Genomic DNA, 25,562 nt, shown 5'->3' on the forward strand with positions numbered 1-25,562 from the left:
TTCGCAATTACCAGCACATTGGCATAATGCTCTGCAAGGTAACCCAGCATCCCGGCATCTACACTTTCTCGAACAGAAGGGCTCAGCTTTGCAGCCACACTTGAGTTCTCTACAAACTTAAGCAGCCTCTGGCAAGAGTGTCCATAAAGGTGTCCACGAATCAGCGACTTTAATCCATCCATATTTGTCAGGAGATGGTAGAGATTGCATAGCTTTCAGGCTTCTGGACCAAATGCCAGATTGGCTGCTCGATTTGAATATTGTAGCAGTGCAGCCCGTGTGGGAGGAGTGTTTTCCATTGAGAGACTATTAAAACTTTTTTTGGCACCCCTTAGGATGCATTCAGATCACCCAAGGGACATTTGTACCAAATTTCATGCTTTTATATGAGATTATTTTTTATGAGTGTCTTTTGCATCGTCTGTCAACACTGTACACGGCCATTTTCAATTTAGTCAATAACTCACTTCCTGTTTCAGATAATTTCAGGCACCCCTTCTAGGATGTCTTAGGATGACCCAAGGGACATGTATGCCAAATTGTATGCTTTTATGAGATTCTTTAGTTGTCTTTTGAGTCAATCGACAACACTGTAGACGGTCATTTTCAATTTTGTCAATGACTCACTTCCTGTTTAAGATTTTTCTGGGCACCCCTTCTGGGATGTCTTGGGATGACCCAAGGGACATGTATGCCAAATTGTATGCTTTTATGAGATTCTTTAGTTGTCTTTTGAGTCAATGGATAACACTGTAGGCGGCCATTTTCAATTTTGTCAATAACTCAGTTCCTGCTTAAGATTTTTTTGGGCACCCCTTCTAGGATGTCTTAGGATGACCAAAAGGACATGTGTGCCAAATTGTATGCTTTTATGAGATTCTTTAGTTGTCTTTTGAGTCAATCGACAACACTAGGCGGCCATTTTCAATTTAGTCCATAACTCACTTCCTGTTTCAGATTCCTTTGGGCACCCCTTCTAGGATGTCTTAGGATGACCCAAGGGACATATGTGCCACATTTTATGCTTTTTGGAGATTCTTTTGGTGTCTTTTGAGTCAACGGTCAACAGTTTAGGTGGCCATTTTGAATTTTGTCCATAACTCACTTCCTGTTTGAGATTTTTTGGGCACCCCTTCTAGGATGTTTTAGGATGACCCAAGGGACATCTGTATCAAATTTCATGCTTTTATCCACCGCGTAACGATTTGGCCATTTTTTGTGCTTAGTACCCCCTACTAGAACTACAACAGCTCTGGCATCAGTCTGTATTCAGGTACCGTACACCCCCCAGGATACAAGATCCTGGGGGACCCATTCTTAAAGGTTATTTAAGGGCATTTGTAACTTATTTGATCGTAGAGCCGAATTAAATCAGAAGGATGGGACAGAGAGGACACCGATGTTGCATAAGATTTGAATCTTAGACGTCTTAACCACTTACACCCTATATTCTTACTTATCCAGGGCTCCCCAGGAGTCTATACTACTTTTTTCTCTGTATACCAAATCACCTTTGCCGAAAATTGCCAATCTATCAACTCACAACGTTGCAACTGTGGCCTTGTAGATCTGCAATTTTTGCTGACTGTTCACCCCAGAGACGGGACAGTAGGTTTCATGTTGTTCACCATGTTCTCCAATTATTATCCATGATCCATTACACTAATTCAGGAGAGCCACAGCTGGCGATCCGGCCAGGTCGCGCATACCTCCACAGGCCAGTTTGTTCCTCCTCACCTCTCAAACCTCTGCATGGTGAGGGCCAAGGTCTTGTTGAGCTCCTCGATGATGCGACTGGGAATGGGCAGGGTTCCATACTGCATGGAGTGGCCGCCCAGTCCCATGTGGTGGCCCGGAGGCTTCTGGTATGTGAGCGTGGCGGAGGAGGTCTCCATGCCCCCCGAAGGCACGCAGATCATCAGCTTCTTGGGAGGTAGAGGCGGGGACAGCTTCGACGACATGCCCGGTAGCTTCACCGGGGCGCCGTCTGCACCGCGGAAGGAGATAATGAGGATGACGCTTAACCCATTTAGACCGGGAAAGCATCTGACTGTGTCATTGTTAGATTTCTTTGGCTATTCAAAAATAGCAGATATACAAGCTCATAGGTGCGGCAACCGACCATTTTAAAAATAAAATAGCAGATCTACAAGCTCATAGGCTATGAGCTTGTAGATCTGCTATTATTTTTTTATGTGAATAATGGTGAAAATGTGTGCAAATCTTTGAATATATATTTATTAAACATTTGTCAAATATTTTGTTCCAGGGACCCCCCAGAAGCAAAGATTTGAGTTACAAATGTTCGCTTGAAAATATATCTATTCAAAGATTTGCACAAATTTTCACGATAATTTTTTTTTTTGCAGATCTACAAGCTTATAGCGCAGCACTCTGTGCCGAGTTATGAGCTTGTATATCTGCTATTTTTTAATAGCCAAAGAAATCTTAAAATGACAGCGATGCGTTCCCGGATTGAATGGGTTAAACATGTGTTTGTGCAAACATGAAAAAAAGACATGCACAATATCCCAATGTCCACTACAATTGGTGCTGAATCAAAAATACCAGCTGAGAGATCTGCAAACCAAATGACTCCCATTAAGAGGATTTCAGCTTCAGCTTCTTGCAAAGATGCAAACACGAGTAGGGGTGCAACGGTTAATCAAACTAATGAAACTAATCGATTAGAAATAAATATCTATTTAAATAAAATAATCGACTCTGGGGGGAAATTAAAGTGTACATCTGCCATTTTTGCTATCTTACGCAGCACTGATGTACAACAAGGTATATAAAGTGGTTTGACTATTTGATTTAGTCCATTATAATAAAAAGATCGATAGTTGCAGGCAGCCCTAAACAGGAGAATAATACATGCGTATGTATGCATCTACTGTACGTAAAGATGAACACTCACACACACCTGCGATGTGGTTGGGCAGCCTGCTGAACGGTTTGGGCGGCGGCGCAGGGGGCGTTTTGTGGGGAGCAGGTCTGGAAAGCGTCGACTCAGCTACATCACCCAGATACACAGTGGACTTCTTAGTGGGAGGCCCCTGGCTGGACTTCTGGCTGTGGTCCTGACGTGCACCCTCAGCTGCCATCTGGAACTCTGGACCTGTACCATAGGGAGATTTTTTTTTTTAAACATTCGGGGGTCAATCGGAATGTGTTGTGGTTAAGAAAATACAAGCCAATCGGTGAGCACACTGCATAGCCGGGGCCTACCGATGCCTGTCGCTCCTTCCATAAGCTCAGTTCCTTCCGGTTCTGAAAGACCAGAGCCGAGGATAGGCGAACGGCCATTCTCCAAGTTCATCTCCTCTCTCATCGCTGGACAGGAGCCATCTACACATGAGGGAGAGAGATTAGAGTGATTAGACAGAAGGGAGGGAATCAAATATACAGCCAAAGCAAATAGGGACAGTCAAGTCAGGACAAGTTACATAACTTATTATAGCTTATATCAGTGGTTCTCAAACTTTTTTAATTTCAAGGACCCCAGTTTGGTATGCATTAGGCCACAAACCCCCATAACTCATTTGAGTGTACAAATATAACCAAATCGACCCGTAAGTCCATTTGGTTCCATTTGTGCTCTCTTAGTTATAGACCTGTAAGGGTCTTTTTGGTTCCTAACTATTAATCATTTAGCTGGGGATGCCCTGGAACACCCTCAAGGACCCCTGATGGTCCCCGGACCCCACTGGCTTGTAAAATCCCATTCCTGTACAACAGGGTTTCAAAAATGTTTATGCTATGGACACGCAGATTAACTTAAATTAGTCTCTAGACCCCCATTTCAAATGATTCTGTCCTAGAGACCCACATGAAAGGTGTTTTCATTTTCCATTTAATTGTCTGTAATTGTACACTCATACTGATATAATAATGTAATAATTTCAAGTGAATTGAACTGTAGAGGAATTCATTTGGCTGGGGACCCCTTGGATCACTGTCAAGGACCCTTTGGGATTCCAGATGCCCCTTGGCATACCAAGAAAGCAAAAATGTGAAAGAAAAAGTGGGTCATCATGATGATACAGTACATTCTCACAGGGTCACAGGCAAACGATCAAATAGATAGATAGATAAGTGTATTATGTTGTGACTACATGGATAGGGTGACATTGGAGTCCCAACTAGCAGAAAAAAAGTTGAGAAGCACCGACAAGCAAACGGTACACTTTGAACGTACCCCCCAGTCCTCCTCTGTTTCTCACCTTTGTCATAAACCTCCTTCAGCACTCCTTTTTTGATCAGAGCCTCTCGGCTCTGACGAGTGGACATCTTCCTCTCCAGCACTGCGGGAACAGACAGAGAACAGTCATGTAAAACAAAACAAGACTACTTTCAAGCAGTGGTGTAAAGTAACTATGTACATTTACTCAAGTACTGTACTTAAGTAACATTTTTAAGTATTTTTTACTTTGCTGGAGTATTTCCACTTTTCAGTACTTTTACTTCTACTCCACTACATCTCAGAGGCAAATATTATACTTTTACTCCACTATAATTATTTGAAAACTTTAGTTACAAGTTACTTTGTAGATTTTGATTATTATTACAAAACATACATTAACCACTTCAGCCCTATATACTTTTCGAAAATTTGAAAATAGCCGATCTTCAAGCTCACAATGCGTTGCGATGCGACGCATTGTGGAGCTTGTAGATCTGCTATTTTCAAAATATTTCTTATACATTTTCAGATTTGAAAAATGATGAAATGGGACATTCTGCATAATGGGTACTTTCTACTTAACGGACAGACAAACCAACTGACCGACATGGCCGTCCTTAGAGCCCCACTGCTATCTATCAAGAGAAAGTTACAAGGTGTGCAGTTCATGAACAAAGCTGCACAAAATCACAAAACGGTGTTCAGTTTGTGAACAAAATCATTAACTTTAGAGTCGTTTTATTCTCGGCTATAGTGAGTTACACCAGGCTTCCGTTTTGTGACATTTGTGACAGCCTCGGAGTCGGTATGATTGGTCCACTTTTGTGGGGACACACAGACAATTACTGTTCCGCCGTGCCTTCCAGCCATGTGATAAACAAAAAAAACACAGCAGCCCACTTGTTTACCACCAGGCAGGAAATTCTTAAGAAAGTTCTACTGTAAGTGTTGGGGAATGTGTCACATCCAGTTGACAAAACCACAGTTTGTTTGGGCTCATGGTCTCCCTCACTGCAGCTGCTCGCTAGCTACTGATCATCTTGTGGCTAAAAGAACCAAGCTACACACGCAAGCTGAATGACCATGACTGGGTGTCTGTCTGGGCAGTGGTGGAAGGTAACTAAGTACAATTACTCTAAGATTACTGTAAAATCAAGTACAATTTTGAGGTACTTTTACATTTTTCAATACTTTATACTTTTGCTCCACTACATCTGAGAGGTGAATGTAAATGTTTTAACCACTACAATTATTTGAAAACTTTAGTTACAAGTTACTTTGTAGATTTTGATTATTATCAACGAATTAAGCCCTATTTTATTGTTAGTCTATTCGAAAACCGACGTCTAGTAAAAATCTGAATACAGGCCTTTTACTTGTAAGTAACAGAGTATTTCTACATTGTGGTATTTCTACTTTGACTTAAGTAAAACATCAGAGTACTTCTCCCACCACTGTGTCTTGGAGAGAGCATTTTACTGATGGTGGACCCAAACACCTGGTACAGAGAACGGTGTAGCTGGGCAGAGCAGTGGTCTGTGATGATGGCATTTTTAGACGAGGATCCTATCATTAGCAGTGGTGAAAAAAGTACTCAAATGTTTTACTTAAGTAAAAGTATCAATACTGCAATGTAGATATACTCTGTTACAAGTAGAAGTTCTGTATTCAAAATGTATGTAAAGAAAAAGTAGTCATAATGCAGAATGTCCCATTTCACAAGTTTTAAAAAATTAAATGTGAAAATAGCAGATCTACAAGCTCGTAGATCGTCTATTTTCAAATGGCCGAAATGTATATAGGGCTGAAGTGGTTACTGTATGTTTTTTAATAATAATCAAAATCTACAAAGTAACTAGTAACTAAAGTTTTGATTAAAACTACAATATTTGCCTCTGAAATGTAGTGGAGTAGAAGTAAAAATACTGAATATTGGAAATACTCCAGTAAAGTAAAAAACACCTTCACACTTAAGTACAGTACTCAAGTAAATGTACTTAGTTACTTTACACCACTGATCATTAGCGTGTCTGTTGTACACAACGCTTCAGTTTTACTGTCATTTTTGTGCCGAATAAATAATGCACTTTGACATGAAAAAGGGTTGAAAATCACTGATGTAGTACTAGTGGATGAGATGCATGGAGGACCATAATGTAAAGCTGACCAAGGAGTGAACCCTGCCGTCTCTGCTGTGCCTCCCCATGTGTCCCTCTCAGCACATTTTCTCCTGCACCAGCACAGCGCTTAACCACTTCCCCCCTGGCGTCCGTCCCTATTTTGGGCATGTCATTATTATGAACACTTTCACATTTTCCAAAAATTCGAAATGTTTAACCCATTAAGACCTGAAGCCGATTTCTACAAAATGTTTTCTAAATCCCAACAGTTTTCTGAAAAACCTACAGTATGTTTCTATATCAGTGGTGCTCAAACTTTTTCATGTCAAGGACCTCCAAAATTATATGTATTTGACCGCGGACCCCCATCTAAAATATGTTGTTCCAGGGACCCCCAGAAGCAAAGATTTGAGTTAGAAATGTTCGCTTTAAAAGAATATAAATATATTAATATGCACACATTTTCTTGATTTTTCAAAAATAGCAGATCTACAAGCTCGTAGCGCGGCACTCGGTGCCGCGCTACGAGCTTGTATATCTGCTATTTTTGAATAGCCAAAGTGTAAAATAATGCTTTTTAGCTCAAATGAAAAAGTGAGACAGATGCTTCTTCAGGTCTTAATGGGTTAAATTAAATGTATAGCACAGGTAGCACTAGCAGATCTACGAGCACTACAAGGTTGTAGATCGGCTACTTTCGCTATTCGTCAAACAAACAACAAAGTACATACTGTAGAGCTAAAGTGGTTGAATGAACGGCTGGCTGGGCAAGATTGGATAAGAAAGAGAAAAAAAAGAACTACACTACTGAGCAGAATATCCACCTTTTAAAAATGAATGCAGCTTTGAACGGGAAACGTGAATTTGAGATGCATGTGCGCTGTCTGTACTGCAGTGCATACAGTATGTCATCTCATTTTCTTTTTCTTTTAACCAATTCAATCCGGAAACGCATCTGTGTCATTTAACATTTTTAGCTATAAGCATTATTTTATACTTTAAAAAAATATGAATATATATATTTTTAAAGGGAACATTATTCACTCAAATCTTTGCTTCTTGGGGTCCCTGGAACAAATATTTTCAGATGGGGGTCCGCGGCCAAATACATAACTTTGTGGGTGCTTGACATGAAAAAGTTTGAGAACCACTGATATAGCAGCATACGTGTTTTCAGAAAACTGTTCCAATTTTCAAGATTTAAGAGCCTATAAGCTTGTATATCTGCTATTTTTCAATAGCCAAAGTATAAAATAATGGTTATAGCTAAAAATGTGTAGATGCGTTCCCGGATTGAATGGGTTAACCTATTGCTACAGTAGGTGAACTTGGGGGCTGCCCATAGGGCTTTACAGAATGCTAGTGTGTGTAACAGCTGAGCCGCTGTACAACAGGCGTTTTTATGCACTCACTGATCTGTCTCATACTCTCTGGATTATCAAAGCGACATAATATCGCTTATTTTTTGTGTTTTGTACGTCTCTGAACGTCTGCCGAACCCTCAGTCTGCCGAACCCTCGGCACAAAGGCACGTTCACTTTCACTGGATCTCCTTACATGATGAATAGATTGTTTTATTCAATGCATCACATAACTAATAGAGGCAAGGGTCCAACAATAACATATGGCCACGCTACATGTGGGGTGTCACTGGGGAGGGAGGGACCATGTGAATGATCCTATCTGTGTGTGTGTGTGTGTGTGTGTGTGTGTGTGTGTGTGTGTGTGTGTGTGTGTGTGTGTGTGTGTGTGTGTGTGTGTGTGTGTGTGTGTGTGTGTGTGTGTGTGTGTGTGTGTGTGTGTTTGTGTGCGTGTAATTTAGATGCACGCGAGGGAGACTGCTCTGACAGCTGGGGGACCAGCTTGGGCTTAAAAATACTCTCCTCGCTCCACTGCTGTGTGTTGGAGTGTGTCTCAGTAAGATGCAGGAAGATTATACTATAACTAGCCAGGAGTACAGTATGCGGCTGAAGACTATATAGCTTTAACCCATTTAAGGTGACTCTTCACCAAACAGACTACTACAGACTACTTCAGACTACAACAGACTACAACAGACTGGCAAAAGTTGGCATTTAGTTCAGCACAAACTGTCGGCCAATGCGCACATTACCCCACGGCTATTGACGGCTCTACCGGTCGGGACACGACCGAACCTGCTCGGTCGTTGATCGACGGTAATCTAGAAGTCCCGGCCCCCGACGGCACAGCACTATCTACAACAGGTTGTTGGCAGGAACGCCTTCTGAGTCGGCCAGAGTCGGGCCGATATCGTTGCAGTGGAGAGCTGCATTAAGACCGGGAACGCATCTGTGTCCTTTTAGATTTTAGCTATAACCATTATTTTATACATTGGCTATTCAAAAATAGCAGATATACAAGCTCATAGCGCAGCACCACGTGTCAGATCCTGTGTCTATGTGAAACACGACCTTTGACACGATCTAATTGTCTCAATAGAAGAGCAGGGAGACCAAATACGACAACTCCAAATATACAAATTATATTGTATTAACATACTCTACCATACAGATTGGATAAAATCACATTTTATTCATAAAGAAAAGTGACCGTGCCACTGTAAGTAAAATTTTTAGGTACTTTATTTGAGCCTTTCCATTTCTACACTACATCTCAAAAGGCCTTTACACAATATATTATACAATTATTGCACAGCTTTAGTTAATAGTTACTTTGTTCATACAAAACATACATTAACTGATAAATGATGATGTATTATATAGGTTAAGCTCTACCCAGTAGCACATGAGGTAATTAAAATCAGCCCCACCTTTACCAGCTGGAACTAATTACAATCATCCAATAATATATTGCAAAATGGACCGTTTTGCATAATGAGTACTTTTAAGTTTGGTACTGTAGTATATTTTTAGGCCAAAACTTTTGTACAATTACTTTTTTTAATACAGGACATTTACTTATTATATTATATATTTTTTAATTATATTTTATTATAAAAAGTATTTCTACACTGTGGTTTGCTACATTTAAAAGTCAGAGTAGACTACTTATTCCGCCATTGGCTACACAGATTAACCCTGTATTCCCACTCAGAACGCACCTTACATAATCAAGTACACGTCATGACCTCATACTGGCTCAACCATCCCTCCAGGGAACAATCTCATTAATTATGACCAGAAGGAGCGGGCACACCGGCAGACACAGTGATAAACTGATGACAAATAAAACCCATCTGAATCGGCTGTGATTTTCAATTAGCAACTCTTCCACGGCTGTTGCGTCTGCATTTTCGATGAACAATGCCATCATTTATGTAACATAGACTGTTTGAACTGATTGCAGATTACAATTTGTTTCCATCTAAACAAGAAAACTGTCACAGTTAATCTGATTCCAGGCGCGTCGAACGTGCACATTTTATACAGAAAAACACACAAGCACATGTACCACTCACAGGACAAATACGACAACAGCGTCAAAACGAAGTCGGGCTAGCGAGAAGTATCCTGATTTTGCCAGCCACTCACACCACATCGACATTAAAACGCAAACCTTGTGTTTTGACTTACAGCTACTCAGAACCTCAAGCAAGCCCCCCCACCCCCACACCCTCACAAACTAATCCTCTATGTTAAACAATAGGCTGTTTGGTGGGAATGCCGCTTTGCTGTGGTGATCTGTGGGTTAGAACAGCAGAAGCTGACCTGGGGCCCCATGACACTGACCTTTCCTTGCATAACCACCATCATCATCATATGGATCAACTTATACCAGACCCCCCACCACCACCACCCAATTCTGCCCTTGGTCAATACAGCCTCATTGTACAGCATATGCCTAGGAGCAGGGGGAATTTAATCTACTGCCAGGTGGAGCGTACTATTCATGGGAAAGATGTGAGAGTGGGGGTCTCATGGTACGAGTCAAGTAGGGGAGTTAAGGTATGGGTAAGCTACAGTAGGTAAGACGGAGGAAGAGTTGAGGTAGTAGGTAGTAATGTACGCTGACGTAGGTGAGAGGGTAGAGGCCGTCTGGGAATCGGAAGATTTGACCCTCGGCTCTACCAACATTTCAGTGCTTGTACTGTACCTGTATGAGTGTCAAAAAGACCCCCTTGATTCCAGTCTAAGTGTCCCTGAGCAAGACACTTGACCCTTAACCCATAGTTTGGGTAAAAGCAGAGGATAAATTCCAGGTATGTGCAAATGTACAAGTTGGCAAATACCCCAACAACAAGTAAAGGGGACACAATTAGTATTATTATTAAGGTAGGAATTAATGTAGAGGAATTAAGGGTAGGATATACTGTAGGATAAGGTTAAAAGTGATGCCATTTGTCTCTTACCAGCAGAGGTCTGCTTGAACTTGTCACTCTTCTTCTTCCTCCATTTCCATGGCTTAAAGAGACGGCCCAGGGTGGCAAATTTGCTCCGCCTGCGAATTGGTGGTGTGTGCGTGCCCGGGACCAGCGAATCAGAGCGCATCGCTGCCAACCGCTCTACCTCTTCAGCTGGAAACAAGACAGAGATTGACCAATTAACTTAACAGCAAGTGCAAATGCTGCTGGTTATAAAGATGTAATAGCCAGTTCCTGGATTTTAACCCCCACTGCACTGCAAGGGAGTAAAACAAGCATCAGCAAAATGAGTCAATGACCACAATATCAATTATAAATGTATACAATTATGTATTTTCCATCAGAGAAAAATATCTTTACAATCTAGAATCAGCGCTTAACACAGTTCAACTTCTTCCTCATTCTTCTTCTCTGTTTCTCTATAAACTGTGCTTCACTCTCCACTGGAGAGTGTGTGTTCTAATGTAATCACACTGCAGGCTGTTCTATTTAACCCACTCTGCTTTTCCATTTAAACTCCCCTTTTCCCATTACGCACCATCCAGCTCCAACAGCCGTGTGTTCGGAAAAAGGACTTGAGTGTGCCAGAGGCAATGAAAACATTTTAACAGGCAGGCATGGATGTGCACACACGCACACCACACACAAATTACATGTACACAAGCAGTGAACGCTAATGCATTATGTAAATCTATTTGTTACCTCGTGACGGGGCTTATGCTTTCTTCCCATTGTGTTTATCTGGTTTCAGGCTTTCTCCAAAAGCTATGATCGTTTTTTCATGAAACTTTGTGGAAACTTTGACCATGGGGCATATGGAAAAACTGATTAACTTCTAACGTTTGCGCCAAGGGGCTGTGCAGTGGGCATGGCTTCTCAAAAAAATGCTAATAACTTTACAATTTTGTGTGCCTATCAGAAGACATAAGAGGCAATTATTATTACATTATTGGCTTAATCAAACAAAATAGGGTTGATGGAGAACTCATTTCCGGCCACAAATATAGTGCTGAACTATTCTACATGGCAGAAATGGCATCTCTTGACAATTGCACAGCGTTATTAGAGGTATGTACTCTACTGAGTGCAATCTTTGTATTTTCTGATTTGGATCGAAATTAAGTGCTTAGATAAGTGGAAGTACTTAGAAGCAAGAGAGAAAACAGAGACATATCACATTACATTGGACTGTCACAATTGGTGCCCTGGTAGTTAAGAGACTGAAAAGAAAATACCTAAACAAAAGGTTATGGGATAAATCCTCACTAGCACCAAGGTCAGCCCATGCATGGTTTTCTTCTGAGCATTCATTTAGCAGTTGGGTGCGCAAATGAATGAATAAATAATGAATAGCTAACTAATCTCTCTCTCTCTCTCTCCCTCTTTCCCTCTGTCTTTGTTTATTAAACTGATTGTACTCAAATCTGCTCTGCCTCCAATTTTTCTGCAATGCATGTGGCTTTCCTGACTCATAAGTGACACATTCATTAAAACACAAACACATGCCTAAACTCAATCAGCTGCGAGGTAAACATTTATTTGACTGCTCAGGGCACCATGATCAATCAAGAATGTGGAGGGTACCGACTCTGAGCAACGGCTGAATATTGAATAAGCAGATACCTAAAATAAAGTCAAATTTAGGGTTAGGTTAGGTTTACGGGCCACCTCTGGGAGCGTGGACACGGCTACCAATCTGCTTATCATTCTGTCAACAACCACTACTACTACCATAGTGGATTATCTTATCTAGGCTAAAACCCCTGCCGACTGAGACAAGCTCTGAATCAAACAGCTGAAGCTCACACAGTGAGGCTACATTCTTTCACTCTCAGACCATGTGCTTCTTATCTTGGTGCTACATCACAAGAATCTCCCTCACAACAACAAATAGACTACAAAGTAACCTTACAGCCATGATGACGAAAAAGAATAGATATGTTATGGTGGTACAATGATAACACTACGATGATGCATAAAACATTATAAAGAAAATGTCTCATTGCTTTGAAAGTAAACCCAGTGGGTTAGCTTACAATGGAAAAGAAAAATGATGAAACAAGTAGGCTAAAGCAATATGTCCTACAGTTGATATAATCTAAACAGTAAAATCCTCAGTGTTATTATCCATTTGTAACTATATTTGAGTGTGTACTGTGTAGAAATGTAGCCTTACCAAATACTCTGTTACAAGTAAAAGTCCGGAATTCAAAATTCACTTGAGTCAAAGTACAAAAGTATTGGCATCAAAATTTACTTAAAGTACCAAACGTAGAAAGTACTCATGCAGAATGTCCCATTTGACAAGTTTTCAAATGTATAAAAATCTTTTGAAAATAGCAGATCTACACGCTTGTAGATCGGCTATTTTCAAATAGCCGAAATGTATATAGGGCTAATGTATGTTTTGTAATAATAATCAAAATCTACAAGGTAACTAGTAACTAAAGTTTTCAAATCATTGTAGTGGAGTAAGATGTAGTGAAGTGAAAGTAAAAGTATTGAAATTTGGTAAATACTGACAAAAGCAAAAATACTGTAAAATTGTACTGAAGTATAGTACTTGAGTAAATGCACTTAGTTACTTTACACTACTGGCTATTATTTTACTACAGCAGATAAAACATCTGCATTCTGCGCCCCTGGAGCCCACTTAACGCACATTTCCACAGGCAGGCAGAAGCATCGGGCAAAGGGAGCGGTCAAACAGCCTCGTTTCCCACCTCTCTCTCTCTCTGTCTCTCTCTCTCTCTCAGCGCTCAAACAAACGAACATAGCCCTGGTCCAGTGCGTTAGTGAGTTCTCTCTAACGCTCTGCCAGGCGCGATGCTATTCTCTTAGACCGAAAATTCCACTGCCGTGCGAGGTCTCCGTTTTTAGTTAAAATAAACAAAACTATTTAGCTACTCTCCGAAACAAAGGCTGTTTTGTGTTGTTGAAAGTCTATTCTCCAGGGTGGGAAGCCTCTCAGCACCCCACCTTCTCTGTATAATACACTTTTTGGGCAGTAAATAAAATATGTCCGACAGACGGAAATTATTGTATTTACTCCACTGCGCCCTCTACAGATTTGGTCAATGGTCATTTATATTAACCAGATCTGTAGAGGGCGCAGTGGAGTAAATCAAATCATTTCCATCTGGCGGACATATTTTATTTACCGCCCAAAAGGTGTATTATACAGAGAAGGTGGGATCCTAAGTGGCTTGCCACCCTGGAGAATAGACTTTCAACAACACAAAACAGCCATTGTTTCAGTGAGTAGCGAAATAGTTGTGTTTATTTAACTAAAGACGGAGACCTCGCACGGCAGTGACATTTTCTGTCTATGAGCAGAGCAGCGCGTCTGGCAGGGCGTTAGTTAGAGAGAAGTCACTACCGCTCTGGACCAGTCCAGTCCAGGGCTAAGAAGACGAACCCAACTTATTCCTCTCACCTTCCAGCGGGTCCGCCGCTCCACGACAGTTGCTGCATATGTGTTTGATCTCCTTGCCTATCTGACAGTGGATTATGAACGGCATGTTATTGTTGTTGCTGCTTGCAGCAGGTTGTTGTTGCTGTTGCTGCTGCTTGCTGCTGTTATGGTTACGGTGCTTCATCCGGACCAGACAGAAGGCTCTCCTCCTCTTCCTCGGTTTCTCCTCTTCTTGCTGCTGGACGTGGTTCTGACATCTGGATGATTCGTACCATGGTGGGCGCAACACTTCGCCTCCACAACCCGCCATGTTAGCGGTGAATGAATGGACTGCAGGGTGTTGGATGGACCCTCTACTATCCACCTCCTCCTGACTCGCAGACTCGCCCTCTCTCTCTCTGGTGGTAAAGGAGGGGGGATTTGAAATGGTCTACTACGACTACACACCAGTGTTGCCAGGTTTTGCGAGAGAAATAAGCAACCAGGTCTTTGAAAACAAGCCCAAAAGAAGCGACTAGATCACAGCTATTTGAAAATAGCAGATGTACAAGCTCAGGATATGGCATATCCTGAGCTTGTACATCTGCTATTTTAGCATAATGCTATTTTCTAAAAAGAATATTTTAAAAAGATGCTTTTGAAACATGATTCTAACAACACAAATCTTGTCTGAGGGTCCCTGGAACAAAATATTTTCAGATGGGGTAGCCCTGAAACATGACTGTCATACCATGACAGACGAGCGTCATGTGAACCATGGCTACAGATGGGGGTCCTCCAGGACAAATACACATTAATTTGGAGGTCCTTGACATGAAAATGTTTGAAAACGGAACCACTGGTTTCAACCATAATAAAAATGAAAATAATAAATAGAAAATATTAGGAAACAAGCCCAAATAAACAACTACCGGTACACTTTAGCCCAAAATAACGCAACCCGCATCTACCAATATATGTACAAGCAACTTTACAGAAAAACAAGGCCAAAGTCGCTTATAATAAGCCGACATGGCAACACACACACACACACACACACACACACACACACACGCACGCACGCACACACACACACGCACACACACACACACAGGGGAGAAACACACATGCAGGTGAAGGAGTTTGAGTAACACACACACACACACACACACACACACACACACACACACACACACACACACACACACACACACACACACACACACACACACACACACACACACACACACACACACACACACACAGGAGGGATTTAGACAGTCCGAGACTCCGAGCCGAGGTATGCAGATAATACATGGAATGGTTATATAAACTGCATTTTTATCAAAATATGTATATTCTCTGATTATATTTATAGCCTAAGCCTACTGTTGTAGGCCCACTTAAACCATTGTCGCATTAGAGGGATGGCCTGACTTGAAGGGTAACATTACCTAATTGAATTGAGTTTTATTCAAGTGAAAGGATTTGAATACTACTCAAATAGCACATTCCATTATATATAGGTTATATATTATCATTATGGGGCTGGCTGAGCCACCATAATATAAAGTCTCCACGACCACTTGTTATTGAGCAGGTCCAAGCCACTGACTGAAAAAGGGCCCAACAGTGTCATGCTATGGAGCTCTACTGCCCCCTATGGTTTGGTCTGAAACGCACAGTCCACAACAGTCATTTGCAACACCATCTCAAACCCTCTATGTCTCAAACACACAATTAGATATTTAATAACTTAATTTAAAAAAAGCAAAATTAACACAGATAGCCCTTCTGTTTAGACGCTGAATAGCTGCTTAATGGCCACCATCGCCATGCTTCTTCTACGAGGGCACTAGAGGCAAAGAGATTCCAGCCTGTAAAGAGATTCCCCCCCTCCTCCCCCCTCCCAGTGAGCTGTGGTGTTCCACAAGGAAGCATACTAGGGCCTTTGCTGTTCCTAATATACGTAAACGACATTACATCAGCTTGTGACTGCAATTTGTTCCTGTTCGCGGATGTCTCAGCTCTCCTGGTCTCGGACAATGACAAATTGCAGGTCGGAAAAACCCTTAGCTCTGAACTCGGTAAAATCTGCACCTGGCTCGCTGAAACTATCATTACACCTGGGCAAAAGTGAATCCATTCTCCTTGGGTCCAAAATAAACCTCTGCAAGGCTGATGGCTTCACAGTAAAAGTGGTGACAATGTTATCACAAGAAAATGTAGAATATTTTAGGGGCTAATCTTTCCAGTGAAAAAATGGCAACTAAAGTAATCAAAAAAGTCAACCAAAGAACAAGATTTTTGTACAGGATCTCCTCACTGGTTAGTAGGAATACATTGAGGACTGTAGCTGGACCACTCATCCAATGTCAGTATCTTGACTATGCATGCACCTCATGGTACCATAGCACCACAAAGGCCTTAAACAAGGCTCCAGACATCCCAAAACAAACTGTTCAGGCTACTACTTGGACTCACACCTACAAGTCATCTAACCCCTGCTCATTTTCCTAGGGTGGGATGGCTCAGGGTAGAGGACAGAGTACAGCAACTCGCAATGGGCCTGGTCTACAAGATACACTACACCACAAAGACCCCCATGTATACCTGTCAAAAACCACTTCATAAAGGTTAAAGATGTCCACAATCACAACACCAGAGGGAGCTCCACAGTCCACACATCACGTTCAACACAGATTTGGCTCAAACAAGGTGTTAAATTCGTTCTACTGCTATGCCACCAAAATGTGGAACGCCCTACCAACAGTCATAAAAAAGTGTGAATCCTTACTCTCTTTCTCTCCTTCAAGACCGCTCTAAAATAGTAATACATATTTTTCTTTTTGATTACAACTTGTTCATGTGATGTTTTTTTGCATAGCATTGTATATTTGTCTGTCATTAACTGTTCCTATGAATTGAATACACAGGACCCCAATGGAAACAAGCCATAGTGCTTTCTTGGGTTCAATCCTTTTAGCATTGTATTTGTGTTAAACTGTACCTTGTAAACTGTTAATAAAGTATTCAATCAATAAATCAAAAGCTACTAGCTACCACCAGTAGGCGGAGCTCACCTATAAGAAATGGGCTGTATTTAATTTCATCTTTACAACAACCAAGCTGGCTCTGTCTGTCTGTCTGTCTGTCTGTCTGTCTGTCTGTCTGTCTGTCTGTCTGTCTGTCTGTCTGTCTGTCTGTCTGTCTGTCTGCGTGCGTGCGTGCGTGCGTGCGTGCGTGCGTGCGTGCGTGCGTGCGTGCGTGCGTGCGTGCGTGCGTGCGTGCGTGCGTGCGTGCGTGCGTGCGTGCGTGCGTGCGCGTGCGTGCGTGCATCTTTGTGTACGATGACAACAATGTGATGAAAACGTAAATGATGTGAATGGCATCATCGAACAAGGTTTTTCTTTTAGTTTATTTCCCTTACACATAAAACATGTAGTTCCCTTTCATGCTGACTGAAGTGGGTGATGATTCATGGGGCTTTCACATTCAAAGCACAAGGCTGTGTGTCACTACACCGTAAAATCCCAAGTGTGAATTTAACTCTGAGAGTGTACAAATGGAATCAAATGGACCCATAACTCTGTCTGAGAGTGTGCAAATGGAACCAATGGACTCAGCAGTGGGTCTCTCAACTCTGGTCCTGTATGGGGGACCCTGCTGTGTGCTGTGCCCTTTCATTTCAGGCATACTATAATCAAGGTCTTAACTAGCGGTGTGTAATAACCTGGGTCCTCAGGGCAAGAGATGAAAACCGCTGTCTCAGATGAACACATAATGACATTTATATGTAATCGTACGACTGTATCACCAAGTGAAAAACCCACTTGGAAATCTGTTATTCTAGGCGAGTGACATGGTCGTACGACAACATATAAATCAGGTTTACGCCTACTTACCACTTATCACCCTTATACTTAGCTGACAGGGGTCCCCCAGGGCTCTATACTTGGTCCACTCCTTTTTTTTCCCTCTACAAAAAATCACCAAAAATAGCTGATCTACGAGCTCAAATCTGCTATTTTTGCCGAATGTTCGCCCCCAGAATAGGGCTAACTCACAGCGGCATATTGTAGACTCTAGTACTCCATCTATCAGAGAGGTAGTTGTAAAACCATTTAAGACTACCAGAGTCTCAACCAATATTTTGCAATCTGTGTAAGGGCAGGGAAAGATCCACAGTGCCAAAGGCTTTTGATAAATCGATAAACAGAGCTGCACAATGCATCTTCATATCCACTGCGGACAAAATGTCATTTAACACCAAGGATGCTGCAGAGATGGTACGGGATTAGCCCTAAACCCAGATGGATGGGGGCACAACAACACTGAATGCCTCGATAAATACTGTATATTCTGAGTTGATCACATACTGTACCAAGGAAACACACGATAATTTACAAATAGGCAGATAGTTGTTAGGATCCATATGATCTCCTCCTTTGTGCAAAGGAATAACATGAGCTATCTAGTTCAATATTTGTGCAATATCTCCAGAAATTAATGGCGCGGAGAGCTGGAGAAAGTAAGGATCCAAACAATCTTCACATATATCTAGTAACTAAAAACTTTGAAACACCACCAGGGATTGACACTAACACCTGCCCGCCTGCCCGGGGCAGGTAAATAAAATGGTAAGGCAGCTGAAGTTTGCTATATGGTTGCCCCACGGGCAGGTGCACATGTTGTCTCTCCAGCTCTTTTTATTAAACAGAAAATGCCTTTTCGAGTCAGGATACCAATTTTATCGAATCAGGACAGAGAACTCAGACAGGATACAGATTAAACAAGTGAAATTGGAAGTGATGACACAAAGAAATGAGCATGTAAAATTGGAACTGGAACATTATAAAAATGAAGCTTTGTGGGTACTCTCTCCTGATTGGCTGAAATGGTGTCACCTAACTGGAAATTTATTTTCTGTCTATCAAAGAGCTGGAGAGACAGAGAGACCCCTGTTACTGAACAAACACTCTATAGCAATGAGTACTATCAGAATATAGAGCTTTAATCCATAACAAAATCCTTTTTGTTTTAACCAAAAAATATCACTTACCTTACCTTCAACCCATAGTCATATTCATAGCTATTTAGATATTTGGCATACATATTGAGGTATGACATTTTTTATCGTGCAGCCCCATAATTTGCAAGTAGAAAGTACAAAAATAAGTGTTTAGTTGAATGGTAATTCAAATTTACTTTTCGGGCAAGTGGGCAAGACCTGTGGGCAAGTAGAAAATGACCTGTACTTGCCCGACGGGCAAGCGCCTATGAGACCTTAGTGTCAACCCCTGACCACTATGCAAAAAGACTGAAGCAACTGAGGGAACTGAATATACAGAGGAACAGGTGAACACGGGTGAGAAAATAATCGGGTGAGAAAATAATCTCTTTGTGGAATCTGCTCTATATATCTACCATGTCTCACTGTGACGAAGGTCCTGATTCAATACCACTCTTCAGTAGGGGTGCAAACGAATCGATTTAATCAATTATAAAAAAATCTCGATCAATTAAAACATTATTCATTCATTAATAAACCTATTTTGGCCATGTCATTATAGGTGGGGAAAAAGCACGCACGCACGCACCACTCACACTACAGGTGGGATTGTCATTTGGCACTTTTGGAGAGAGAGAGAGAAACTCAGAGATAAATAATGCATTATTTACTCTGATGCAAACACTGAACTGAGGCTGACAGAGAGAGATAGACAGAGTCTAGACAGAAGCACGCACACATACATACACTCATTCATGTACTCCCCCAGTGTGTGGGAGTACAGACAAACATGCACGCTACCACATAAACACAGGCACATCCATGCACACTGATACAAATGCTCACACGTTGTAATATAGTATACTAGAATGTTAGTTCTTAGTATTTGTTTAGTGTTAGTGTTTTTAATATTCTAGCATTTTACATTTTTCAACATTTTAACATTTCACATCTATAATTTGTAGTTTGTCTTGTTCTAGTGTGTCATGGATTTCCTTGTGTTATTTTGTGTCATGCTGCAAAACAAAGTGCCCCATTAATGATGATATTAATATCTGATCTTCAGTGTCTAACGGAGCAAAGCATGAGATCATGGAAGCAAAGCTCCATGATATGATGTGTTGTTGTGATCGCACATCCAGAAACCTGCTGTAGCCATTCATCTCCAGCCTACCCCCTCGCGCGCACGCACGCACGCACGCACGCACGCACGCACGCACGCACGCACGCACGCACGCACGCACGCACGCACACACACACACACACACACACACACACACACACACACACACACACACACACACACACACACACACACACACACACGCACACGCACACGCACACGCACACGCACACGCACACACGCACACGCACACACACACACCCACACGAGGGTCTCAGTGAGGGGAGTAAGGTTTGGCAGTTTTCTGCTCTATGCACTGCTGAGAGCAAATGGACCTCACGCCTGAAAGTCTGTCAAGTCTGAGGTTTAGGACATTCACAGCAGATATAGTTGTACACATGCACGCACCAGCACACACACACACGCACGCACGTTTGTGGCAATAAAAAAAATACCCCTTTTTCATTATTTACTACATTAAGGATCCAGCACCCAGTTTTTATGAAACAACTGCAAGTTCTTGCAATCTTATTTCCTTCTATAAACACTCGCTTGTCTGGACTTTCCATAAAATACACAGTAAAATCCTTTGTGTTCATTTAACTCCAAAGAGCATACAAATGGAAGTTAAGTTAACACTGAGCATTTTACTGTATAGGTGTGACTGTGGTCAGAAGGACAGTGTCACTTATCTGAGCCTAGCGGTCATTGTGTCTGGGTCTCTTTCTCGCTCTGTCCGCACCGCAGTAGCTCTGGATCACCTGCCAACTGACGACAGACTACAGTGTGATCGATAGTGGCAGCGCAGCGCTGCGCTGCAGCTGCACCCACTGATGCCAGCTGACTGGTTACTGTTTGGGCAACTCCAATCCATTTAGTGACATCATGCATGTGCTTGTGTCAAGAGCTACTGTAACGTATGAATGCAGAAGTCCCGCTACCTTCACATTCCCTGCTCTGAGCTGTAGGAGAGGAAACACCTGCAGCGCAGCACTGATGCAGGATAAATGTATGGTGGAGGGGTGGGGTTGCGGGATGGTACCGTAGTTACCTCTGAGAGTGCCACACCGACATTTATGGACTAGATCTTTGTCTAGATTAGAATCTGGGAGACTTGTTAGATCCATGCCCCTGAAAAGTGTTATTTCTTGGGGAACAATATACAGATGTACTGTCTCTTTTTTTGGGGCCTAAAATAGGGACACCAGTGTGAAAGTGGTTAATGAGAAGATAAAGATTTGAATCCAAACTAGCAATGCAATATAACTAGGTTTGCAGATGACACTACAGTGATGGTGCTGATCTCAGAGAACGAGTCAGCGCCCATGATGTGGAGAACCTGAGGAGGAATGGGCAACCTGAATAAGAACAGCAAGGAACTCCTCATGGACTTCAGGACAACCATGGCCTGCTGCAAGCATATTGGCTGGTGTATTGATCTGAAGGTAAGTTTTAGCTAAAAGTAAAAACAATACTTGGGTGTTTGGGGTCCCTACTCATACAGGCCCAAAGCTGGACCATTTCTGTTATAAAATACATGCTATTAGTGTACACGTTGTCACGGTGCGAGGCAGGGAGGTGTAGGACCCAAGTGCGAGATGAGAGGCAGAGGCAATGCAGCTCAAATTAAAGTGTTTATTAACACCGTCACAAAAGGAGTAGGCAGCAATCAACATATAGGTACGGGCAAAGTCAGTCACCGGGTAATCAGTTAGAACATGAAAAAGACAATAAAGGAGTAAAGGGAAAACTATACTGGGAAAGCTAGGGGAACTTAATACAAGGCAACAATAAGTCAGGAGACAAAGACTGGCATAAAATCACAGGACTACAATCAATGAACCAACAGGGAACTGAAGCAAACACAGGACTTAAATAGACACAGGACTAACTGGACACAGGTGAGAACCAAGGACAATTAACACATGATTGGCTGGAACAGAACAAGACACAGGTGAACTACAATTGCAAAGACATACTGGTGAGACAAGACAGGTAGCAACAACTAGGGCAGATAGGAAACACTACTACAAAACAAGAGTAAGGAAAACCAAGGCAAAAAGGCAACAGAGTTACAACAATACAAGACAAATACAGAACATAATGAACAACGGCCTAAACAGGCATAAAGAACAGCCCTTAGGAGTCCAACACCATATAAGGGCATTCAAGGTCCAAATAATAAAGTCACAGTCCACGGCCCGAGGAGCGGACCGTGACACACGCCAAGTCACATCTTTGCATCGACCGTGTCTGTAATCGCACCGCTCGAACAAATATTTGATCTTCCGGTCTGAACGCGCCTTTAGGGTTCCTCACCTCAGGTGTGTGTTTATGACAAGGAGCTGTACCTTGTGGTATCAACTATATTGATTATTAACTGTGCTTATAGTTTCCGCCACGAACAACTCAGGAACATGTCTCATGTTAATCATCCCTGAGGTTTTTCTCACTCTGGCATGCTAGATATTGCGATAGCAGATCATGCCGCATGATCATGCCGTATGAAATGTGTTGCACAGACGTGCTACAGCTAATGAGACCTGGGCAGTGGTGGACACAGGTTATTGTTTGTTTGTGTAAATACAATGTATTTTCTTAACAGGCAATTTATTTTCTTAACAGAGCGACCGGCAGGCAGACAGACAGACAGACAGGCGATAAGTAAAATAGACAGACAGACAGATATGCACTCAATTAGAGGACAAGGAAAAAAGAGTGCGGGCCCTATTTTCGCCAGTGCCTTACCCATAATCCCTAAACTTCTTTGCCATTTTTAACTATTTTAAAGACATTTTCAAATAGTTCAACTAGCCAATCTACAAGCTCACAACGTGTCTATGTAGATCGGCTAGTTGAACTATTTGAAAATGATTAAAAAAATAGTAGAAAATGATAAAGTTTAGGGATAATGGGTAAGGCACTGGCGAAAATAGGGCCCTGCGTCTTTAATAATGATTCAAAAGCTAGTGCTAAAGCTAGACCACATGCATGAAGCTATTACATAGCCTAGGGACAGCCCTGCAAAGGATGGTTTTAGGCACAACCAGAAGCAACAAGTTAGCTGACCTCAAAGTTCTAGTTCGGGTGTACAGAAATGTATGGAGGAGCCAGGCCATTGAGTGCCTTAAAAACAACAAAAGCTTAAAATGAATTATAAAATGCACAGGTGACCAGTGGAGTGCCTCTTCTTGCCTGTGAGGAGGCAGGTAGCACTGGTCCACTTACGGGTGGAAAACGTTGAGCGATGGCAGAAAGTGCTCTAGTGGTTTTCATTTTTGGACCTACAGTAAAAGGAGCCCAGTGTCCAGTGTCATAGTGCAGGTGCATGTCATTAAAAATGGAAAAGAGCTCCTCGGCACTGAGGGCACAATTTCCATCAAATTTACATGTCATTAAAACATACAAAAAACAAGGGACAACTGGGATGCGGTTATCATGGAGCTAATCATGCGCTGGCGACGTGTGCGGGCGCCAGATTGAATCCCTGAGCAAGGTATTCATGTGGTGAACAGGACAGGAAAGTGGTCTTAGCATATAGTAGCGCTGTACAGATTTCATTTACAGAGACAGCCCCTATGAGTCATCATCATCCTCTGTATGCATTATGTGACACAATAACACACATACCTTTTATGAAGTGAAAACAAGCACGATAGTCCTTTCCTTTCCTGTTCTTTCCACTGCTCTCATCATGCTCATCTATTTATGATGACCGGCCATTATCCCAGATATTCTCATTCATCTCATTTGCCCCCATGTCATTATTCACATGAGAATAATCCCCTTCCATCCTCGACGGTGATACTAATTTAAGCCGTGAAGCGCTAGCGGGACCCGGACAATAGATGTTATATGCAAAATTAATATGCTGCTCCACCACCACTAAGACAGATAGGTAGAGAGAAGCCTAAAACAGACTCAGGCTGCCATTTAATCCATTAAGACCAGGAACGCATCTGTGTCATTTTCAGATTTATTTGGCTAGATACTGTACACAAGCTCATGAACTTGCATATCTGCTATTTAAAAAAAATAAATATATATATATATATGTTTTAAAGCGAACATGTTTAACTCCGATCTGTGCTTCTGGGGGTCCCTGGAACAACATATTTTGAGATGGGGGTCCGCGGCCATATACATATCATTTTGGGGGTCCTTGACATGGAAAAGTTGGAGCACCACTGATATAGCAACATACTGTTAGGATTTAGAAAACATTTTATGTATATATAGATATGTATTTGGCCGCGGACCCCATCTCAAAAACGCAAAGATTTGATTTACAAATAAAAAGGGGATTTGCACACATCTTGAAGATAAAAAAAAAAAAAATCAGATATACAAGCTTGTATATCTGCTATTTTTGAATAGTCAAAGAAATCTAAAATGACACAGATGAGTTCCCGCATTGAATGGGTTAACATCCCCGCATCCCCCCAACCCCCTCCCACCACCTCCATCTTTCTGTCAGTTCATTCTTCGTCCAATACTGTACCTCTGATTAAGATGCTGACTGCTGCAGTGCTGTGAATGCATCACCTAATGTTATCCAAGATACAACATACACCAGCGGTTCGAAACCTTTTTTTGGATGTGAAAATGTTTTTAAAGCGCGGCCCACCCATCTGACCACTTAACACACCAGCCTATCGGCTGCTGTGTTAAGTGGTCAGTGGTGGTTTATTTTAATGGACAATAAATCGATTGTGTTCCGTCTATACTTTAAGTTCTAATTCATTAGTATCACTTCGAAACAAACACATTTTGTCAAGGTTTTCTAGAAAAAAAAATACCATGTAATTTTCTTTTGTTTTACATTATTATTAATTTATATATTATAAATTATTATTTTTTATATTAATGTGATATTATCATTCAATCTTAAGTTGTTTCGCCAATTATTTGGGGACCCACTTGTACCCTTGCAGTCGGGAATCGCTGACATACACATACACATACACATACACAATGCATCTCATCTCTGGATGAGACATGCTGTATTGCTCTTCGGACACAGCATTATATGCAGAGTAGATGGAAGGAGCTGAGCAAGCAGTTTTTTGTCTCCACTCTCCTCCTAATTCTGAACTTAAGAACTGTCAACATGGCAAACGTATTTCGACATGTCATTAGAGGTGAAAATGTACAAAGTGGAAAAGAAAAGAAAATAGCGGATCTACAAGCTCACAACACATCACATCGGCTATTTTTGCCATGCTACACCATCTTACGATGACATACTGTATAGTGTAAATCAGTCTTAAAGGAACACTTCACCTATTTTTTCATCTATCTATTTTCATTCATATCTTCATATAAGTGGTCCTTACTAATGCTCATTATAAGATGGTACCATTTCTGTCTGTGTCTACTTGCTCTG

General features: G+C 41.7%; 1 protein-coding gene across 4 annotated transcripts in view; it reads right to left on the bottom strand.

Annotated features, from left to right (window-relative positions):
• phactr1 (phosphatase and actin regulator 1) overlaps window positions 1-25,562 on the bottom strand; it is a 43,138-nt gene that overhangs the window by 12,211 nt on the left and 5,365 nt on the right. Inside the window, exons 1-6 of one of the 4 annotated variants that reach the window (XM_080430033.1) lie at window positions 14,085-14,444; window positions 10,637-10,801; window positions 4,227-4,307; window positions 3,232-3,351; window positions 2,927-3,121; window positions 1,738-1,987 (exon numbers count right to left, since the gene is read on the bottom strand). In XM_080430033.1, coding sequence (XP_080286159.1) covers window positions 1,738-1,987; window positions 2,927-3,121; window positions 3,232-3,351; window positions 4,227-4,307; window positions 10,637-10,801; window positions 14,085-14,373 — 1,100 coding nt within the window. In that variant the 5' untranslated portion in view covers window positions 14,374-14,444. Of the gene's footprint in view, window positions 1-1,737; window positions 1,988-2,920; window positions 3,122-3,231; window positions 3,352-4,226; window positions 4,308-10,636; window positions 10,802-14,084; window positions 14,445-25,562 lie in introns of those variants that run through there. The other 3 variants (XM_080430032.1, XM_080430034.1, XM_080430035.1) reach the window with 3 other exon arrangements.

The sequence above is a fragment of the Gymnoscopelus braueri genome, assembly GCF_963280865.1.
Source record: "Gymnoscopelus braueri genome assembly, chromosome: 6".
Classification (NCBI taxonomy): domain Eukaryota; kingdom Metazoa; phylum Chordata; class Actinopteri; order Myctophiformes; family Myctophidae; genus Gymnoscopelus; species Gymnoscopelus braueri.